Here is a 22,797-nt window from a genome sequence, read left to right on the forward strand (position 1 = left end):
CTGCCTCAAACAAAAGAAAGCTATTGATCTAGACCAGGCTAGTTAATTGTGGTTACATTCCAGATGTTGTTGCTCTGCAGTTGCCATAAACCCCAGCCAACATAGCCGCTTGTCAGGGATCACTGGAACTATAGTCCAACATGTGGAGTGCACCACACTGGTTACTCCTGATGTGGAATATTAAGAAAGAAAAGCATTTCCATGCATAGGTTTAACAATATGGCTATGTTCACATCTCACTGGAAACCACAGTTAATGGTTTATTTTGAATGTACAGGTGGACCCTTCTTCACTTGTCCCCTAGCATGAGTGGGAGCAGCAAACCACAATCCCTAGTTTAGTGTTAAATCTGATGCAGGGATGGTAGTTTGTTTAACTCCAAACAAACCAAGGAATTTAGGCCAAGGTTTGTTCTTGGCTTACCAGCTGTAATTTTCTCTGAGCAAAATAAACCACAATCTCCAGTTCGGATAGAACGCTAAGTAGGAATCATGGCTGGTTGCTCACACTCACGCCAAAGGAGGAGTGAAGCAGGAGAAACCCATGCATTCAAGGTGAGTAACTGTGGTTTGTGGTTATAGGACCCGACCCCCGCGAAGTAAAATGAAGACACAGGGACACGTGATATAAGGTTAATGGGCTAGAAAAGGCCACAACTTTATTGATTACAGCAATGCAAAGGTATTGGCTTAGGCATTGGATCGCGAAACAAGTGGGTTTATTCACCAGGGGTTCATCACCTGTTGATGCTAATCCAACTATAGGCTCACCCCTGATGTCACCGAGGGTCGTGCCATGGCCTCCCGCCAAGCAGGCTTCGGACGGAATACACGACCGCCAGATTCCATTAACGGAATACCCCTAGAAATTGAAGGCATAGGCGATGGCCACACCTAGCACTTCGACACACCACAACACATTATTCCAATGCCTAACCTACCCACCAATACCACCAAAAAGTTGTGACGATTGCTACGAGGTAGGCGAAAAAACCAAAAAGCCTAATGCCAAATGGAAAAACTCCTACCAGGCCCCCCGGGCAACCGGGGCGACCAACCTAAGGTCCATAGCAAGGCCAATGACCTAAGCCCTAACTCAAAGGGAGTGGAGGGTGGGTGACTCGCCCAGGACGACAAAGAGAAATGAGGCCGGGGGGGAGGCTGGCACTGCAGCATAAAGGCTGCTGGACACGCCCCCCCCCCCATGGCACCTGGTTGGACGGCCACCGGGGGGGCGTGAGTGCCAGCCAGGTGAGCTGGAGGCAGGGGGCAACGCCCCCTGCTAGGAGCGGTGCTCGGGCTCCCGTCCACAACCACTCCCCTCTCTTTCAGGGAGGAGAGTCTTTACCATAGCATGTGAAGGCCACCTGCGACACAAAACACTTCTTTACACTAACTTGTCCAATCATGCCTCCCCCAACAAGATTATTCATATGTATATGGCAGGAACTCAATTAAAAAGAATACATTTTATACTTGCTGATTTTAAGGAATCCATATTGCAATCCATACCTTCTTCCACTTAATATTCAGGGTCCTCAGTCTATCAGAAATATTCTCTCTCTCTCGAGCCCCAATGCTTTTATTTGAAATCAGCTCAGGTTCATTCTTGTTTAGCCACTTAAGTTTTTCTCCTTGCATGTCCATCTCCTCCATCAAGCCCTAAAGTGATTAAAGAAAGCACTTTTGGTGGAATGCTTTTTTTATAAAAAAAAATTTGTTTTGAAAAATGCATTGAATTTGCTATAGCTCATGGTTGCCACCTAATGCCACAGTTGTATATTGCACTTTACAACACATTCAAAATGTTTTATTTGCAGCTGTATAGCTGAGTCCTTAGACAGAAAAGTCACAGGAGGTAGGCATTGACTAGTTTTTTTAAAAAAAGATATGGACAATGCCTAGTGCCAGAGGAGAAGCAACAACTGTTGCTAAGAGTTGGACTTCAGGCACCTCTCTATGAGAAGCAAAAGCAGAATAAATTATCCAAAATACTTTTTAAAGAACAACAAATTATGCAAAATTAGAGGGGGGAAATGAACATTTTTCAAATTCTGCATGGTTTAAGAAGATCATAGGATTTTACTTGACTTGCTACCCTATTTCCAGGTTACAATCGGAAGACATGAGGCCACCACTTTGCTAGGTCTGGAGAGTTCCTGAATGCGTAACTTCCTGGGAACCACATGTATGCTGCCTTGGGTTGATGATAGAAAAATACCAGGATATAAATTTAAGTAAATAAAAACAATTTTAAAACTAGGTTAATTTGTGGAAGACTTGTGTAATACACAATAACATAGGCCTCTGTGTGCCCTGCTGATTGACAGGTTCTCAATACAAGTTATTTACTGACTTTGGGAATATTAATGAAAAGTTTTAGTATTGACCTTTAAATTAAAACTAACACGGTCACTTTCCTTTCATAGGCAGCAGTGGAAATTTGTTGCACACCCAGTCTGCTGGACTGAGATTATTGGTCTAGTGCTTAGTTTTGTGCTCTTGAAGCCCCAAATCAATGTGCTAGATTGCAGCTCTTTGTATTTTTAGCAATAATTTCATGCAAAGATTTTGTTCATAAAAGGGACTTTGATTCACCAGAGGCTCCGCTAGCACAAGGAGGAGGAAATGTTTTTCACTTATTCCTCCTTCCCACACTGTTCCAGAGGACTCACCAATTCTGCAGAGCAGGTTTTCAGGGAACTGCAAGAGACAGGAGGATTTTGCAAAAAAAACCCGTCTCTTCCTTTCCACCAGTTGGGATGTCCCAGGAGTGCAGTTCTGCTCAGTGTGTCCTGCCACAGGCAATGAACAGACCCAGCGCTGTACTTGGGTTGTGTGTGATGTATTCCATACATTTCGACTGGGTCCATTTAGGCAGCAGTAGCATTGGCTCTTAGTATCAAATTACTCATCTCAACCTAATGCACAACAATTATTTGTGAACTAAAGAATCCGCCTACCTTGCAAATTAATTAGTTATTCAGTAGCACCAGTAGGAATAAGGAGGAATAAATTCAAATAAAGTATGCAATCACTTTTATCTAACTTGCCATTAATTCCTTCAAATTTTCTTCACGGCTGATTGTAGGCTTCTCTTCCTGTGCATTTTCTATGTTTTCCAGCCAGCAACTAAATTCATCTAGGTTTCTTGTGAAGTCTAGTAATGGTTGATTCTCTCCTTTCAGTCTAAGGCGCAAACCCCAAAGTGGAATATAAAACAAGAACATCAATATAAATACAGAAAGGTAAAAGCAATAAGAAAACACACTCCATCTACAGCTTACTAATATAGAAAACTACAAAGTTGAATTTAAAAAATCAATTCAAGTGTACAAAGTTCTTCATGTGACATTTCCACATTCTCTCCAGGAATGTGACTTCAAGAAAAAGATTTGCTTAAAGTGTTCCCTGGGTTAGCCTTAGGCCTAAAAAGATGTATTTAATTTTAAACAATTCCCAGCAATATTTCATACTCTGTGTAGAAACTGAAAGAATTTGCACACTGTCTTCAATCATACCAAGCAAGTATTTTTAAAATTATGTATGCCCTGCATAAAGCTGGTCTGGTGGTGGGAATGACTATAACATTGGTACATTATGCCTCTGTGGTAAACTAGCATTTTGTTTATTTTGATTGAGACGGGAAATAGATATTAACTTAAATGTACATTTCAAAATGGCAACAACAACTAATAATTCAACTTCAGACAGACTAATCTAGCTGCATCTTGAATGCACTTGTTTCCTTTTTGCAGGAAATCTGGGGGGAGGGTTAGCCTTGCTAACCACCTGTATGCTAAGAAGAACCAAAACCAACGTGCTAATATCATCAATAGATAAAATGCAATTCCAAAACATGAATGTAGCACTCATATACCCAAAGAGTATATTAAAAGAAATGAAAAAGCAATTTCCTAAAACAGAGCAAGGGGAAATGGAACGAGTATGCACATTAAAAACAGCATCATTATCACTAATTGTTTCAAAGTAGCCTTGGGGGACCTTTCAGATTCAGGGCATGGACGTTTCAACCAAATAGGAAATACGCAATGTCATTTGGAGCTTCTAGAGAAACTTGTTCCCAATGCTTCTCCTAAGATATCCCAAAACCTGACTGAACCAGTTACCTCTGTTGTCTTTCCATAACTTCAGCAGCGATGGCTTTCCAGCGATTATTTAACCCTGCTAGTTTCTCCTTCAGGAAGCTTCCATCTGTAGTAGAGAGCTTCTGTACAATTCCTTCTCCTGTTCTGTTCAATGTCGAAAAGCTGGTCTGATGGCTGCTGACTCCCTCTTCAAGTTCCTGTCACAAATATAAAAACCAAGCTGAATTTTGTTGCTTACCCAATATGACATTGACGTGTAGCCTGAAACAATGACTGGGCACACATCGCTCGTTTAAAAAATAAAATAAAAAATCACTGTTGTTTAAGTGAATGATTAGGCACTTGTTATTAAGAGGAAGCTAATATATTCATGAATATCAATCTACCAAAGGCAAACAGTACAAGAACATGCTGTTGAAATCAAATCAGTGTGAAGGCTAAGCATTCCTCACATAGTATGCATGTATGCCTTTGAGATAAAAGGGGAAATACTGCCTACAGATTTTGGTTTGTGGGGTAGGGATGAAGGGAAAACACTGCATTAGTTTGTCTCAGAATAGATATGCTGCCTGTTCTCTGTAGCCTTACTAAGATTTCAGCTAGGTTAATTAAGGACAGTGTTCCCATGATCTGCAGATATGGTAGGAAACCCAAGGAAATTGAGGGAAGTCAGGGAAAGTCAGGCTCAAACTTTCACATATCACTAACAACCAGAGAAAAGCATTAACTGTCAAAAGAGATCTCTCTGTTCTATACAATATATGGTGCTATAAAAAAAAATACAGTTCAATTTTTTAATATAAAAATCAGATACACTCCAAAAAGAATAAAACAATACTCAGTGGTCTATCAATGCTTTTTGTAGCTAAATTAAATTATACGAAGTTATAGCAAATTAAAATGTGCCAAATGTAAGTGTAACTACTTCTGTCTACGTAAGATCATGAAGGATCATGCCTTAAGTTATATTGTTTTAAAAATTAAGTTGTGTGTTTTTTTTAAGAAGAACAGTAAAGTGTTGTTATTTGACATTTATTTGTTTACCAGGGGATTGGGGATAAGACTTTCAGTAAAATGCATATGTTCAGTAAAATTTGGTATATGCATATGTATAAAGCGCCTTCACTAATAATTTGAATGTCAAGGGTTTTCATTAGGTTTCCATCCATTTGTGGTCCAGCATGTCTTCCATCAGCTTTGGCTGGTACAACCCCTATGCCTGCTACTGGAAATGGAGACCTGGCAACTGTCACTCGTGTGTTGGTGGTTTATGGGATGGGTTAGATGTGGCTGCCTGAAGATTGTTTGGAAATTTCGGCTAGTACAGAATGCAGAAATCCACTTATTAACAGCTTGGGGCCCAAGTTTGTGCATGTCACTGAAGCAGTCACACTGGCTGACAATTAGTTTCCAGACCCAAATCAAAATGTTAGCAAGTTCTTAACAAACCACCTTAACAAACCATGATCAGGTACCTGCTGGTGTATCTTTGCCATTTCTAAATCCAGGCCTCCATCTTGAGTTTGGGCCTCAGCCAGCAACCCTTCCGCTTCTGCTAACCACTGGGAGAGATCGTTGAGATCACAATGGAACTGTCTCCACTCTTCCACAGACTTATCAAAGCAACTTAAAGAAACAGAAGGGGGAGGGGAAACTGTTAATTGCCTGTGCATATATTTCAAAAGCAAGAGTGTTTTGTGCAACAAAAAATCCCACAAAATGGAAATATCCTTGCAGAATGGGTGTTGCTCTTGTAAAGAGCAATATTGAGTGGGTGGGGGACAACAAAAGCACTGCCACTTAGCAAAAAGAGCAACACATGATAAATAAAATTTAACTGCATGAAAAATAAAGATTGATTAGGTGTCACTCACCAGTTGGTATGCAAAAAAATGATTAATTATTCTTGGTTTATACACAGCAACGTTATGATTCAATCCACCCACTGCTATTTTTGCCATTCAGTAGGGAGTTGGACATAGTCAAAGCCTATGTTCTGAGATGCAACAGAACAAATTGCACAAAGATCATATCTCCCTTATTCCAAAATCAAATTTGTCCACAGATCCATCAAAAACCCACTACTGTTAACAGCATATCAAGAAAAAGTAGGAAATGAGCCAAATACTATAGCTGTGTGGCAGTGAGCTCATATGAACTAGTTTTTCTCCAGGACTGAGCACCATGAAAATCAGTTCTACAGATTTTGCAGCAGAGTAGGTGCTGGCACCCCACCATGCCCTCAAAAGCAGTTTGCAATGTATTACAAATGGATTGTGCTGTTTTCAGAAATGACAGTAAGTTGCTCTATATGTAAATAAATGCATGAACAAACAGGCAGCTCCTTTAAAAGCAACACCAATCTATTTATAAAAAGGGTTGAGATGTCAAACAATTGGAGTTGTTTGTAACTGACCATTGGCTAATCAACTGCTTACATTACCAGTTCTACAGCAAAATGTGCAGAACCAGCAAAAGACATATTCAGAAAAGACACATGAAAGGGGGCCGGGCTGCATCGACTAACCCCACCCATACACCTCCAAGTCTGAAGCGCAGAGTCATGTGCACACAAAGGTTTTCAGGTTTCCATGCACATGAAGGGTTCTAGATCATTTGGAAGCCATTTCATGTACTGTTGTATGCACAGAAACCAGGGAGAAAGGCTACTCCGCATAGCTCCATTCCTTCCCCCATATGCTGATCCAGCTAGTGAGGGAAATGTATGAAGAGGATTGGGAAGAAACTAGGTTACCCACACAGAAAATAATGTGGCAACAACTGGTTAGAAGGAGCATGACATGGCCCCCACCAAAGGTATTGCCCTCCCCTAATACCCCATACATGCTGGATATAAATGCACCTGCAAACAACCCACTTTAGTACATGAGCAAGGAACAAATTAGTTCTAAGTGTGATAATCAGTTTTCTGTCTGTGTGAAGACTGAGCCCTAAGAGGTCTGGATCAGGAGTGAGTAACGCAGCAAACAGAAGACCAGCTAATTCTTGCGTTCTAGCAGAAGATATCCAAAGAAACTTTCAAAGACTTCTAGCACTGGAAATCATAACAAATTCAAAGAGTATAGTAAGGTACTTTGACAACTAAGTATATTTGATCATAATGGAGTCCAATATCCCATCCATTTAAAATCTAAACATGTCTGATACAAGAGTCAGTATGAATCATTATAATAAAACTCATTTCTTTATAATGACTGATTTTAGCTTTATGGGTAAAAGCAACTCCCTATAATATATAGGGAGTGTTGATCAACAGTCTTCAGGACCTTAAATTGTACTGCCCATGAATTACATAAAATAAAACCTATCAACAGTACTTGTAATGTTACAAGCCTTAGTCTCAAAGGAATGCTTAACAAGCCCGGTCACATTTTAAATAAGATGCAAAATAAGATGCAATATTTATGAGATTCAAGGAATGTCTTACCCTTCAATGAATCAGCTAGAAAGTCAATCTGTTGTACTGCACCAATTAACTGCGAAGGTTTAATTTATCTTTTTAAATAGGAAGAGTGGTTTGGCTGCTTAACTGTTAACTTAATCAGATTACTGAAGTTTCCAAAAGGATTGTGAAGATTCAAATATGCAGAGGAATAGTGCCCGGAACTTCAAATTGCTACTTGTTTGGCAATGGTGGTGGATCAGCCCATATAGTAGTTATGTATTGAAGTTCTCACCCTGGCCACCAGGGGGTATTGTGTATTGAGTTTTCACTCAGGTCCACGTAAGTTAATTTAGTCGGGAAACCCTGGGCTGTTGTTGTTACAATGTTGACAGCCGGCTGCCTATAAAAGCAGGCCAACTGAGCTGTGTTTTCAGTTCAGTTCAGTTCCAGCTTACTTATAAAGAACTACTTGGAGAAATCTCTGTGTCGTCTGCTAGGTCCACCCTCTACATAATAGAATCGAAGCCCAGCATCCCAGAATCCTACATATGGAAGCTCCTTAAGAGACTTTAGGACCTTGGTAACCCAGCCAGGCACAGGCTGATGGGAAATGAACATTAATTTCAATTGATGGTTAAAGGCAGAATAACATATATCTTGTCCTGTTTGCCTTTGGTGATATTCTTCTTTTTCTATACCATCCAGCAATTAGGCTGTAAGTTGGGGCATCTTTCATTTTATTTCTATTTATAGGGACCCAGGAAATTCTTGTTAGAGAGGGCCACAACTATCCTTAAGAATAGGGAGGACTCTGCCCACCCCACAGATAATCAGACCAAAAATAAGGAGGAAGATATGCAGCCCTAGCATTGCCATCTTGCTTTCTGTGTCCTGGGAACAGAGCTTTGCTATGAAGGAAACAGTAAAGCTGAGCTAAACACTAATGTATAGAGAGAAAAGGAGACAGAGTTGAGGTTGAGTGTGAAGAGGCTGAGCCTTGAATAGTGAGCTTCTTCTGTGATTCACGAGAAAGTACTATTGGTACTCACCTAAACTGTACATCTCTGGTGACATCATGGGGTGACTGAATTGGGCTCTGGGCTCCATCCTGGTCATGAGGCGGAAGAAAAAACTCTTTGGGAAGTGGGCAGCTCCCAAACAGTTTTGCGGTCTCACCAAGCTCAAACAGTCATTCGCGTCACAAACAGTAAAGGAAAAGAAAGGTGCCCAGTTTCCCCTAATAATAGGAACGAACTGCAAACTTAAAGGCATGTGGGTAATAGCAGAACCAATATTTGCAGTCAATATTAGGGCATGGTTCCAGTGACCCCATGATGCCATCAGCAATCTACACTTCAGGTGAGTACCAATCATACTATCTCTCCCATGGCCATCATGGGATCACAAAGCTTACCCAATTAGGGCGGGTCCCAGCTGCAACCAAAATTGCTATGCAGGGCTTGCTGAAGAACAGGCAGGAGCAAAAACTGATTGGGAGCTACCACTTTCCCAAAGAGATTTTTCTTCTGCCTTGTGACCAGGGTGGAGCCAGAGCCCAATCTAATCCAGTGAGCCCATGATGCCAGTAGGAGATCAGTCCTTTTGGTAAGAATTCCTTTTGGATTTCAATTTTTAGTTTTAATACTGGACCACCTTGGATCCCTGACCTTAAAAACACCCCTAGAACCCCTGAATGCTCATGAAACAGACATTGCTAAGCAACTTCATGATAGCTATTAATAATAATAATTTTAAAAATCACTCAAGCTTCACAGACCCAACAAAATTGTTCTGCCCAAAGCAGAAAATCCCCACCAGGGTGTATCTTAAATTTCCCCTACAGATTCACTTCTTCATCACAGAAATCAGCTTTTCTGGGTGCAGGACTGCTTGTTTTTCAGCACAAAGTAAATGTAGTCCTTTTACTTACCATTTACGATCATTGTACATCCTGTTAATTCTGTCCCATTCTGCATTCAGTTGGATTAGAGAATCTGCTATTTGAACAGCCTCAGATCCAGATGCTTCCAATATAACATCTGGATGTTTTTCATTAATGACTGCAATCTGATCCCCAAGTTTGTCCAACATGTCTTTTATGTTCTGTAAGCATAGAAAGACAAAAATCCTGTTGAAGTGCTCTACAAGGAAGTATTAGCTCTACAAGGAAGTATTAGTATAGGTTTCTTTCCCTAATTATTTTTTAAACCACAATGCTATCCAATGAGTTCTTCTATAACATCAACTTAAGAGCCCAAACACAAAGCTTTCTGTTTATTTTGTTTGAGCATGTACTTACTTTCATTCTTAAAAAGTAAATTATCACATTTTAATATCTCTCTCTCTCACTCACTCACACACACACAGTCTCTCTCTCTCTCAAACACACACACACACACACACACACACACACACTTACACATAGCTCCTGAAAGGAGAAGTGTCAAATATATTTAATTTTCCTGAGCCTACAATCCTCTTGGAGACATTATACTATCTAGTAAACATAGCAAGTCCTGGTTCAGGCAATGCATTATACATGTGATGAAAGGATCAAGCTCAAACAACAGTGTATATGTAGAGATCTGAGATGGGGGAGAGGGGATGTGGATAGGGGGAGTGGGGAGGGAGGGAGGGAGAGAGAATACCAATGACCATCCCCAAAATGACTACTACCTGCAGTGTTCTTGTACAACATATTGGCACTACTACAGGTGCCGTGTAATACCCGATCTGCATTTGTAAGAACTCAGTCATTTAGTGTGGCAGCACCTGCTCTGTGGAACTCCCTGCCTATTGAGCTCAAGCAGGCCCCTCCACTGTATACTTTCCAGTGTCTGCTAAAAACATTCTTGTTTAGTCAAGCCTACACAGATGCTTAGAAAGTTGAGGCAATTTTAATCTGTTTTATTATTTTAACTTTGGTATGTTTTAAAGGAAGGGTGCAAATTTTTCTTGATTTTCTTGCTTTATCTTTTTGTAAACTGCTTTGATGTTTATTACAAAGTGCTGTATAAATGTTATGAAATAAATACTTTTAAACTCTTTCCAGTATGGGTTCTCCACATTTTATTTGCCCCATATTTCATTCATAGAATCATAGAGTTGGAAGGGACCCCGGGAATCATTTAGTTCCGCCCCCTGCAATGCAACTAAAGAATCCATGACAGATGGCCCTCCAACTTCTGATTTAAAACCTCCAAGGAAGGACAGCCCACCACCTCTTATGGGAGTCCATTCCACTGCCGAACAGCTCTTACTGTAAGAAAATTCTTTCCGGGGTTTAGACGGAATATCCTTTCCTCTAACTTGCATTCCTTGGTTCTGGTCCTACCCTTCAAAGCAGGAGAAAACAAATTTGCTCCATCCTCCAAGTGACAACCCTTTAGATATTTGAAGATGGCTACCTTATCTCCTTTCAATCTCTCCTTTACCAGGCTGAACATCTAGAACTCCTTCAACCACTCATCATAAGGCTTGGTTTCCAGACTCTTGATAAAGAAAAAAATCTTGCACATACATTAAGGAGCAAGTCTGTGCCCTTGGTCCTACCCCAAGCATTGGACACACTAGTTGGCCCCACTCTAAATGCTGGCATGGACATCAGGGCAACGCAGCATGTACAATGTCAGGAGCAGGCCCAAGACCATTGTGCCAGTCTTTAGTAATCACGTGATTTTCCTTTCCCATAAACAGTATGTGGAGGGTGGCCTTTTAGTTATGTTTCAATATATGAAATCGCTGCTGTGTAACAAATTCAAGGCAGCGTTGTACTAGGATTGTGTGACCATGCTAGAAAAACTGGCGCCTATGAATCAAGGGGCAATTTTGTAACATTTAGAAATACATTGAATTTCCTTATGCTTATACCCAAGTTAGAATGTTTGGGGGAAATAATCACCATTTTTAATACTATTCTAATATTTTGCTTCAGTTTCTAGTACCGTATTTTTTGCCCTATAGGACGCACTTTTTCCCCTTCAAAAATGAAGGGGAAATGTGTGTGCGTCCTATGGGGCGAATGCAGGCTTTTGCTGAAGCCTGGAGAGCGAGAGGCGTCGGTGCGAACCGACCCCTCCCCCTCTCCAGGCTTCAGGAAGCTATCCGCAAGCCTTGCGAGCCCGGGGGGAGTTCCCGCGGGCTCGCAAGGCTTGCGGGCGGCAGCCTGCAGCTCAAAGCATGGGGCGCCCTCCGGAGGATGCCCCGTGCTTCGCGCAGGTGTCCGCAAGCCTTGCGCGCCCGGGGGGAGTTCCCCCTGGGATCGCAAGGCTTGCGGGCAACAGCCTGTTCTGGGGGCTGGGGACGGGGGAAGCTCGGGCTTCCCCTGCCCCCAGCTCCCAGCAACGCAAGCAAGCTCCGGGAGCGATGGCAAGGTTGCAAAACCTCGCCATCGCTCCCGGACCTGTTCTGGGGGCTGGGGATGGGGGAAGCTCGGGCTTCCCCTGCCCCCAGCCCCGCAAGCTCCGTAGCGATGGTGAGGTTGCGCAACCTCGCCTTCACTCCTGGACCCCCAGCCCCGAGGATAAAAACAAAGTCAGGACAGCGAGCTTCTTTGCTCTTTGGGGCTGGGGGGGGGGAATAAATTTTTTTCTTTATTTCCCCCCCCAAAAAAAAAAAAAAAAAATAAGTGCGTCCTATGGGCCGGTGCGTCCTATAGGGCAAAAAATACAGTACCTTTAATGAATCTTCCTGAGTAGAAAAATCTTCATAGACACCAGAATGAAGTTCTGGAGCATTCAGCAAGAGCTCAGCATCAGCTATAGCCAGCAAAATCTTGTTAATTTCAACCAGGTATTCTGCAGGGAATGGAGATGCCCTCGTTGTTGATGAGAGGGGACCTTGAATCTTCTGCAAGACTGCCTAAAGAAAAATAAACTTAAGCTTAGCTCTTTTAAAATAACTTCAGTATAAGATAAAAACAAATTTCATTTATTTGTACAGTGGACCCTTCAGATATAAACTTAATTCGTTCCGGGGGTCCATACGTACCCCGAAAAGTCCGCATCTAGAGGCGCCGCTTCTGCGCATACACAAAGCACACAGAGCGCTTCTGCGCACGTGCATGTGGCAAAACCCAGAAGTATACACTTCAGGGTTTGCCGCATTAGCAACCCGAAAGTTACATTACCCAAAGGTAACACAACCCGAAGGTCCACTGTATTTGCTTTATGTCCTATCTTTCAGGTTCAATGCAGATTAAAGCCTTTTTTTAAAGTACTGAACTGAAAAATAAGGTATTAAAATATACCAGATAAAATCAAGTTTTTAAAATTGAAATCCTATCCCCAAAACTAAAAATCCCTGCCATGTGACTCATTGTTATAATCAGAAGGAAGTATATCTACTTTGTCCAGAGCAGGTACACCAATAACTTACTTTCTTTAAAATGAAACACCCTATATACCAATACAAATATACTCCAGTCAAGCAAGCATCACCTCTTCTCAATTTATCAGCTCCAGTTATGGGGAAAGAGTGGAGATAGCCCACCCTAAATTAACAAAGTCTTTTCCCAGGTTCTCGAAATGTGGACATTCATTTTTATAATTCTCAGTTGGCGTGGAGGCTAAGGCATGCCCATGATGACTTCTGACATTTTATGTCTATAGACACAGTAAGCTAAGTAAAAAGAGAACACTAAAAAGCATGTTTTCCTACAGATAGCAAGAGCTTCCTCAAAATAGGAAAGGAGCTATACAACAAGGTTAAAACATATACCGTATTTTTCGCTCTATAAGACTCACCAGACCGTAAGACGCACCTAGTTTTTGGAGGAGGAAAACAAAAAAAAATATTCTGAATCTCAGAAACCAGAACAACAAGAGGGATCGCTGCACAGCAAAAGCAGCAATCCCTCTTGCTGTTCTGGCTTCTGGGATAGCTGTGCAGCCTGCATTCACTCCGTAAGACACACACACATTTCCCCTTACTTTTTAGGAGGGAAAAAGTGAGTCTTATAGAGCAAAAAATACGGTAACTTTATTCCATACAGAGCATATCATTGTTTGGGGAGCTTCTTTCTCCTTCTTTAAAGCAGAAAGCATCAGGAGGAATGTGGGAAATAAAAGTACTTTGAAGTGCTGTGCCTGAGCCCCATCAACTTCTGGAAAACCATGAGTTCCCCAACTCTAGTCTAAAAGAATCAATTAGACAAATTCATAGAGATTAGAGTTCATAGAGTTCTGAATAGCATAATAGTTGAACTTAAGCACCATAAGCTGATGTTGATAAACAACAGTAAATGGTCACCTTCATGCCTTGCTTCCAGAGGCATCTGGTTCATTGCTGCTGGAAACATAACACAGGACGAGACAGACCTTGGTCAGATCCCCAAAAGCAGTTCATTCAAAAGGGAACAGCAATTATCTGCTACTGTTCATCAAAGTTGTATTCTGTCCTTCCTCCAAGGAGCTCAGTTTGGTGTATGAATGATTACCAAGCCAACCTTATAACAGATGCAATGAGCTAGATAATACAGTATCCCCAACTGGCTAATCACTAAAAGATGAAGCCAATCAAAACCAGGCACAAAAATATGGTTTATTCCTTTTCTGAATCACCATATACAGAATTGCATCTTCATCAGAGTCCAGTGCAGAGTGAAGGTCAATTGCTGTTTTGTCACCTACAGTATGCCAAAAATTAATGAAAACCTCAAACCTCAGCAGCCTTATGTTCAAGGTTCAATTCAGAGAAGACAGCAACTATGATTTTCCAGATCCTACACAAACAAAGGGCATTTGAGCTAGAAAAATAGACTGGGGCAATTCATATAAAATATTTTTAAAATATAAACCGCAAACCAATGGTTAATACTTGGTGCAGCTCTACACACGCAAATCCATCTTTTTGATTTCTCTTCATTTACTTGAGCACTACCTGTACAAAGGAGAATGGGGGTGACAATCAGGCTCCCACCCTGTCTGATATTTGCATGCTGACATCAATTCTTAACAGGAGGTTTCCTATGTGAAGTCCAGTATGCAGAAGGGAGGTGATTTGCTGCTACAAAGCAACGACTGGTACTTTTCCTAAATACATTTTCTGTGGGGTAAAACTGATCCAAACCTGTTGCAGGCCACCTTCACTCATATTAATTCACCAATTTCAGCCCTTTTTGTAAGAAAATAATTGTGACCCATTCTCCTCACACTATCATCCCAACCTAAATTCCCTGACTTTAAAGCTGCTGTTAGCTCCATGGGAAGAAATGGAAGTAGCTGCTGACAAAACAGGGCACTAAATTGGGAGGACTTTAGGCATCATTATTCTATGCTGCATAAGCTTGAATTTGAGTCTTTCACATTCTATGTTCTCCTCAATAATTGGCTCTGGGCTTTAAAGTTATAGGAGAGTCATAAAGAGATTGATTCATTTAATTATAAAGTCCCATAACCAGAAATGCAAAAGTATTTGACAGATTGCCTAATGCACAGGCTTGTCCAAAAAATTACTTACTGCTTCAGACAACTCCTCACTATTATATAAAATATAACAACAATTCTTATGACAGACTAAATATTTGAGAAAAGTGGACGCATTAGAAATGGAAAATGAAAAGCTTTGTATGTATGAATAATTGAAACAGACAAGCTTTCTGAAGTCAGTATCACAGTACTGCACTCAATAAAATTCTCACAAATATTTGACTAAACAGCAGATTTTAATACATCCAATTTAAACACATCCAAAATAAAATCATAAGGAGTCAAATCAAAATCGGATCAGGGGATCACTTGACCCAGGGCTTACCAAGGCTCAAGAAACTGCCCAGAAGCATAGCAGGATATGACCCTTCTCCTTTGGTCATGCTCACCTGTGAGCAAAATCTGAACACAAGGAAAAGTTGAAAGGCCCAGGAAAAGCCTTAAGAAGAGATGGCTAATGAACAGAGATAAAAATAATCACAGATTCCCCTTCATAGATATCACAGTTGTCCTGAGGCCAGAGAATTGAAGAGTAGCACATTCCAGCTTTTGCCAACAGCCAGGAAACCTAGGGTCACTACCTCCCGAAAGAAACATTGAGGCAACAGGGAGACCAACTGGCCCTTACCATCAGCCAAATAAGAAGCAGATACAAAGAGCTCACTTCTCCCCATCCTGCCTGAAAAAATACTCAGCTTTAGCTGTGTTTAGCCCCTGGGACTGCTAAAGTAAGAAGAAAGAACACAGGCCTCATCCATTGGCCAAAGGGACCAAAGTCACCAATTGCTATTCAAGCAGATGAAGAACAACCTTGCCTGAACTGGATATAAAGGCCCTCTCACAGCTCACCACTTTGTTCTGGTTTTGAATAATCTCCCTCCTTCACCTTTTCCTTTTTCTCCTGCCTTTTTACCATAGTTTATAAACCAAATGACAGGGTCTTTCTCTCATTCTCTCTCTTTCGTCTGTCCGTCCCCCCCCCCCTTTGATTAATATGAGACACATTAGCAGACAATTATCTGAAAAACAAGACTGAAAATATAGTAAATAGATAAAGAAAATCCACTTCTTTCAAGATTTCACATGCTATTGATAAATAATTTATATGAAATGAAGCAACCTGAATGTAAGTAAATATGCTTTCGAATCTGATCTTTCGCTACCCTGTATGGATCTAGCCTCAAAACTCAGTCATAACATTGCTGGATCCACTCACAACTGAATGTGTTAATGGCCAATGTAACATTTCAAAAAGAGATGGCAAGTTCTTGTAGCCCAATTATAGGAATGTGTCCTCTTCCTTAGTGAGGTCTAAAACATTAAACTCCAGCTAGATGGACAGATCCTCTATCAGCGTCCTTTACCACAGGGTAAATTTTCTGCAGTGGTCCATTTTAGAATTTATTGACAATTTTATTTTGTCAATAATATGATGACATTATTGACAAAAAAACTAAAAAAAAAAACCCATCCTCTAGCAACAGTTACAGTACTAGTAGTGAAAGTATATTGGCTAGGTGGTCTGTTAGTGTAACTTAAGGGGAAAGTTTTTTTAAAAAAATTCACAATAAATAAGATTTACCTGCAACCTCCCCTCATCTTCTGCTTCCTCTGTTCCAGAAAGGCTTCCATCTGTCTCACTGAGCCAGTGCAAATGACTGTCTTGTTCTGTCTTATATTGAGAGAATGAAGGGGACAGCTCCACCACCTGTCTCCTTTGTAACGACCTAAGTTTCTATAAGCAAAGAATGAAGGGAATATAAAGCAAACAGTTGACAGAAGCAGCAGGAAAGCAGTTGTGTATGTTCAATCACAGATGTTTAGAATCTACAAAAGAAGTGCAAGGTGAAATGGCAAAAGTATTTGTTGACAATTACGACCCAAAACAACATCTGCCAGGGAGCTGGGTTGATATTGCATGCTGCCACAATCACCAATTTCTGTCTTAACACAGATTGCCTTATTTGAAAAATAATTCTACCAAGGATCAAATTTGCCTATTTCCCAGGCACCAAATTTAAATGGTTCCCCAATCCTTGGCTGGAGGTGGGGTTCCTTGAAGGCATCTGAGGCTAAACAGGATCTTGCCAGGTTGAAGAAGAGGCTTCTCAAATGCTGAATGGTACATCAGTAATCCAGAAATTTTAAAAAATGCAACCCCTCTTCTGCCCCACCCCCATTTCCCTTACCACCATGTTGGTGTAAATTAAGTTGTGGCTGGGGGCGGGGGCTAATACCTACTCAGTTTCTTTGAGCTTAATATGGAACTCTCTGGTTCCATTGGGGAAGACAACAGGGAATTAGAAACAGGGCTCTGCCTTTCATCAGTCGCAGACAAGAATAAAAGAGCTGAACAATTTTACCCAATATTAACATTTTTAAAAAAATATGGAGGCAATTGCAGATCTAATTGGCCCCGATCCCTCATGCAGTTTCAATGGCACATGCACTTATAAGCATATTTTCTTTCTTCTATTGAAAGTGGGTGAAGAGCTGACTCAGAAGATCAAATTCATACAGAAGAATAATTGTGTGCAGAGAGTACTGGGTTTTGGGCAGAACTAAAACATTTAATGACTAATTCATCCATTTAACCATCCTGGTTTCAGGGTGACAAGAGAAAAGATTCCAATATATCAGAAGTGGGAAGCCATGTGCACCTGGCTTGAAAAGACATCTATGTCAATGAAATGAAAAATCAGAAGTTGGACATGGGTGTGTGCATGAGAGTTACAGAGTTTTCTGATGCAGGCAGGCACATGTTGCTTGGGAGAGAGGAAACTATACTGCAGATGTCTGTCCTATTGGATGGGTGGGTGGGGGGAGAACACAATAGCTTTACCTTAGCGCTGCTTTGCCTGGTCTGCAGAAGCAGAAGCTGCAAACGAATTCTCTCATGCCTGCTCTCTTCCATTGGCTGTTGCAGTAGCTTTTCACCTTTTTGTAGAACATCCTCAATTTGAGCCCTCTCTTCATCCAACTAAAATGATAACGGCACAAGAACGCTAAACAGTTAATGATACTTTAAGGGAAAATATTCCCCCTCCTCCCAAAATGGATATAACAGGCAGTATTCAACCAAAATAAAAATAAAAATGCATGAACAGAACAACTTCCATTTGCGTAATGGGACTCTTCCTTCTCCCAACCACATCCACCCTACACCTTCCCAAAATCTGCTCTAGAATGTTGGGGAAATCCCCAAAAAAGGTTTAGGGGGGCACAGGGGGAGGAAAGGATGGAAAGTCCCTTTCTGCAGCAGAATTCATTCCGCTCACATAAGTGCTACACCAAACACAACCCAGTATCTGTGAAGAAAAACATGCATAAAAATGTACAGAACATGCATAAAAATGTACAGAAGAATAGCTGAAAATATGTTTAATAAAGGCAAGTGAAATAATCTGTTTCATTCTAATCTCACACACCTTTTCATCATCTTCATGTGATTCCATATGTTTCTCTACAACCTTCAGCATATCCTGTAACTCACTTTCAAATTTATCAATGTCTGCAGAATCCACTGCAATTCCATGGGTCCCTTGCTTGACAAACACTTTATGAGCCTCCTGACTGAAAAGCATCTGATGGCAAATGGGAAGACAAAAAACACACATTGATTAATGCCTAAATAACTGCATCAGTAAAGTTGCAAATGAACATCACGTTCAGAATCAGATTTTGCAGTGTAGGGGAACTTCGGCTACAGATTATCCTGTTTCACTGGCTCAGTTGAAAAACGAAAAATACTAAACTGCACCTAAGAACGCAGAATAAGGCTGAGAGTGATAAGCTGATCCCCATTCCCAGAGACCCAGGCTAAGGAAATGCCTAGTCATGAGTAATTGGAATACTCAAGGCCTAGCTTATATGCTTCTGGAGAGTTGGAGGCATATGAAAAGCCAATGGGTGATATCCAGTTGTAACAGCCTGTTCAAGGAACAGCCATTCTGCAAGTGGGAGCCTCATTCTTAGTGCACTGCAACAGTTGTATCCTGTAAAAGATGTTGCACAACCACTATTATTATGATACTTGGTGACAGTTAAGCTTGTGTGATACCACTTGTTCAAGAACAAGTTCTCAGTCATCTTGTGCTAATGTTATGTTGGATCTCAAGCTTAGTGTTATGTACCCTTTCCACTAGGACTGGTAGTATTTTGTAAATTAAATGCGTGTGGGCTTTTTAAAAAAAGAACACCCAAGAAATATCACTTAAACAATATATCTTGTCAAAGGCAAGCAGATATTTGTTTGTCAATGTACAGTAATGTACTATCTTTCTCTAAGTTATCATCAAAACCTTTCTCCCCAGCCCAAAAAAATTAATCATAACCAACCAGCTCATCAATAAAATACTAAGAAGCAGCTTCCCTACCACATACACTTCTTATCAAAATAGGAGTTTGCACCTAGCTGAGCTCTAAAAATAACTAAGTAGCATTCATTCCACCAAAGCATTAAGAACCGATCAAGGATCTTAAGGGGAATGTAAGTGTGCAAAATCCAGTCAATATGGACACATTACCCAAGGGCTGTTAGGGATTATGTCTACTGACCAGGAAATGTGCATAATTCCATCTTCATGGAAGGATTATGTGCACAGTCTCCATGAGGCCTGGTGAATGTCCACAATGACCTGTTGTTTGCACATCAGCTGCTTCTTTCTCTGAAATATGCACATTCTTTGTGGCCTTTTGGGGCTTATGTATACTGACCAGGAAATGTGCACAATTTCCTTTTCATGGAAGGGTTGTGTGCACATTCTCCACGAGACCCAGTGAATGTACACACTGGCCAGTTGATATGCACATTAACTGCTCAACTTACATTCCCCTTAACATATGGACTTCAAAATGGGAAGAAATCAATGCTTTGGGATCATGAAGCAACATCCTTGTTTTGCACAACATCTTCCATCCTCACCTTAGCACTTCTGATGTGCTGCGATACCTTCTCAAAGTTCCTGTTCAGTTCAGCCAGCTTGGGCTCTACCAGCTCACGGCATGACACACCACGGCCATTCATCAGGATAATAGCTTGGTCACGCACATTATCTACTCTGAGACTAACATCATCCAATTCTGATGTTAGACGCTGAGAAGAGGGGAAAAACAGCACAAGCTTAGTGTTCAGTACACAGCAGGATAAAACAGGGTGGGAGTGTAGCAAGAGAGTTATCAACCAAGAGATTTGGCGGAGTTTAATTTGGAACCAAAATATACTATTACTGTATAAGCCATGTCAGTAAGAGATTAGGTTTGCCACCTTCACTGTCTCTTCTTTCTTGCTGGCTGGCTTTTTCTCAATCTCATCCAACAGGGCTTCAGCTTGGTACAGCCAAGTGCTTATGTGGGCGACATTCTCATCAAAAATTTCCAGTTGACTTTGGTGATTCTGGACAGCAAAGACAAGGATAAATCAATGAAAGAAATACCTAGAGAATAATCAATAAAATGAAAAAAAAATGCTGCATATTAACAGGAAACACTTTGCAATAGATAGTCATCACTACGTTTATTTAGATTTCTGGTCTACTCCATGCCAAGACCTCTGGACAGTTTACAATAAATTTGCATACTCAATTCAAAAAGAAAACTGGACTAAAATTTAGAAGGTATTAAATCCACGTCCTATCCCCTTTTGCACTATTTTCTATCTCCTGCATCCATATTTTTGCTACAGGATAAAGCCTGCCCAGGCCCATTTCACCTCTCCCTAAGAACATACTTCCCGAAAGAGCATAGAAAATATGCAGCATTCATATCCCCACATCATAAAGGTAAAGGTAAAGGTACCCCTGCCCGTACGGGCCAGTCGTGTCCGACTCTAGGGTTGCGCACCCATCTCACTTAAGAGGCCGGGGGCCAGCGATGTCCAGAGACACTTCCAGGTCACGTGGCCAGCGTGACGAAGCTGCTCTGGTGAGCCAGCACCAGCGCAGCACACGGAAATGCCGTTTACCTTCCCGCTAGAAAGCGGTACCTATTTATCTACTTGCACTTAGGGGTGCTTTCGAACTGCTAGATGGGCAGGAGCTGGGACCGAAAGACGGGAGCTCACCCCGCCGCGGGGATTCGAATCGCCGACCATGCGATCAGCAAGCCCTAGCCGCTGAGGTTTTACCCACAGTACCACCCGCGTCCCAGTATCCCCACATCATAACAGGGTTTAATAACCAATGAGTAAACCAGTATGCTCAAACACATAACAAATCCTTAACATATTCAAACAACGCTGCTCATTATAGATCGCTTTCTGTCAATTTTACATGAATGATTATTTCACTGATAAAGGAATACATGGTTGTGAAATTGGAATTCCAAAAGTTCTTGATTTTTAAAGAATTGGTTTATTCTGATAGTAACACTTTATAGCAAAGGTTTTCAGATTGCAAAAGTATAGAGAAAGAAGCAAAGGTAGCAACTTTTAAAGCACTGGTGAAATTCTATAGTGCGTTCATCTTATGCTTTGATTCAACATAAATTCTGAGGTTACCAGTGCATGAACAATAGTGGCTAAACTATCCATGTCCTGGAAAGGGTGCAGTTGCCGTACAGCTTAAGCTGATAACAGGCATCCCCACAGAGATCACCTGAGCTTCCAGTGATGGAGGAGCACCCCCAAACTATAAACTTGTTCCTTCAGAGGAGTGCAACCCCAACCAGAACCAGTAAATTCCCCAGCTCCTGTACCTGGGAGCCACTCACCACAGTCCCCCATCTTACTAGGATTCAGCCCATCACTGCATCCAGTTTAAAACAGGCACAGCCTTTCCTGATTCAGGTGTAACAGAAATAGAGCTGGGCGTCATCAGCAATCTGATGGCACCGTGCCCCAGATCTCCCAATTACCACTCACAGCAGCTTCTTATAGATATTGAACAGCACTGGGAACACATGGTGAGAAGGCTATCATAATATACCTTATTGCCCTGCAGCAATGAATAGCACAATTGGCAGGAGGCTGGCACATAATTCCCCCAATGCTATTCTATAAACCTGGCCCCATAGTTCCATCAGTCCCCCACTCATGGAGGATACTGCAGTATCAAAAGCCACTGAGAGATCAAGCAAGAGCAACAAGATCACATTTCCCCTATTCCCTGTAATGTATCAGGGAGACCAAGGGTGATTTTGGAAAGATACGCGGGAAAGATTTTTACTTTTTTAAACCTTCAATGTTTGTTTGAATGCATATCCTCACAGATACCCATTCCCCCTTCAGAACTTCCCACATGGAAGGGAAACATCTGAATGAAGATTCTAAACACTGAAATTCTCCCATGATCTGAACTTCTGCCTTGTCTTCCTCTCATTCCAGGAATGGGAACTGGTGCATACAGTGAAGTTTGGGGTGGGGATCATATGCAAACCCCCTCCCACCTCATTAATCCTACACATATTCAGGAAAATATCTGAAGAGGGCTTCGGAGATAATATAAATGACCAGTCTTGATTGTGAATGACTTCAAAACAGGGAGCTGACAGATAAATAGATAACTCACAACAGAGATCAGAGAGGACACAAGAATGAATTAAACTGCCATGGGTGTGTTAGATTCTCTTACTATTTTCTTTGGGATTATGGCTACAACATATTCATGTCAAAAAGTAAAGGCTATTAAAACTGGCTGTTTAGATAGCAAGAATCTTACAAAGTTCAGGTAGGCAAATTTTAAACTGAGCGAAATGATATTCTAAAATTCATAACACATTTTAAAGTTATATTGGCCCCTCAACTTTCTTATTAAGTAACTTCAATCCTACATCTACTGGGCATGCTGATATCTTCTCTCTTCACAGGAATTTCTATGCTTTGTGACAGTACACACGGTGAGAAGGCTATCATAATGTAC

At 41.2% G+C, this 22,797-nt stretch overlaps 1 protein-coding gene across 3 annotated transcripts in view; it reads right to left on the reverse strand.

Moving 5' to 3' along the window:
- Nucleotides 1-22,797, reverse strand: part of UTRN (utrophin) — a gene marked incomplete at its 3' end in the record, with an annotated part of 328,497 nt that overhangs the window by 200,601 nt on the left and 105,099 nt on the right. For all 3 annotated transcript variants that reach the window (XM_079970879.1, XM_079970880.1, XM_079970881.1), the window contains exons 36-46: nt 20,208-20,336; nt 19,866-20,036; nt 18,370-18,525; nt 17,784-17,921; nt 16,524-16,676; nt 12,189-12,374; nt 9,445-9,617; nt 5,584-5,734; nt 4,130-4,305; nt 3,053-3,188; nt 1,512-1,661 (exon numbers count right to left, since the gene is read on the reverse strand). In XM_079970879.1, coding sequence (XP_079827005.1) covers nt 1,512-1,661; nt 3,053-3,188; nt 4,130-4,305; nt 5,584-5,734; nt 9,445-9,617; nt 12,189-12,374; nt 16,524-16,676; nt 17,784-17,921; nt 18,370-18,525; nt 19,866-20,036; nt 20,208-20,336 — 1,719 coding nt within the window. The remainder of the gene's footprint in view (nt 1-1,511; nt 1,662-3,052; nt 3,189-4,129; nt 4,306-5,583; nt 5,735-9,444; nt 9,618-12,188; nt 12,375-16,523; nt 16,677-17,783; nt 17,922-18,369; nt 18,526-19,865; nt 20,037-20,207; nt 20,337-22,797) is intronic.

The sequence above is a fragment of the Podarcis cretensis genome (assembly GCF_951804945.1).
Source record: "Podarcis cretensis genome assembly, chromosome: 3".
Lineage (NCBI taxonomy): Eukaryota > Metazoa > Chordata > Lepidosauria > Squamata > Lacertidae > Podarcis > Podarcis cretensis.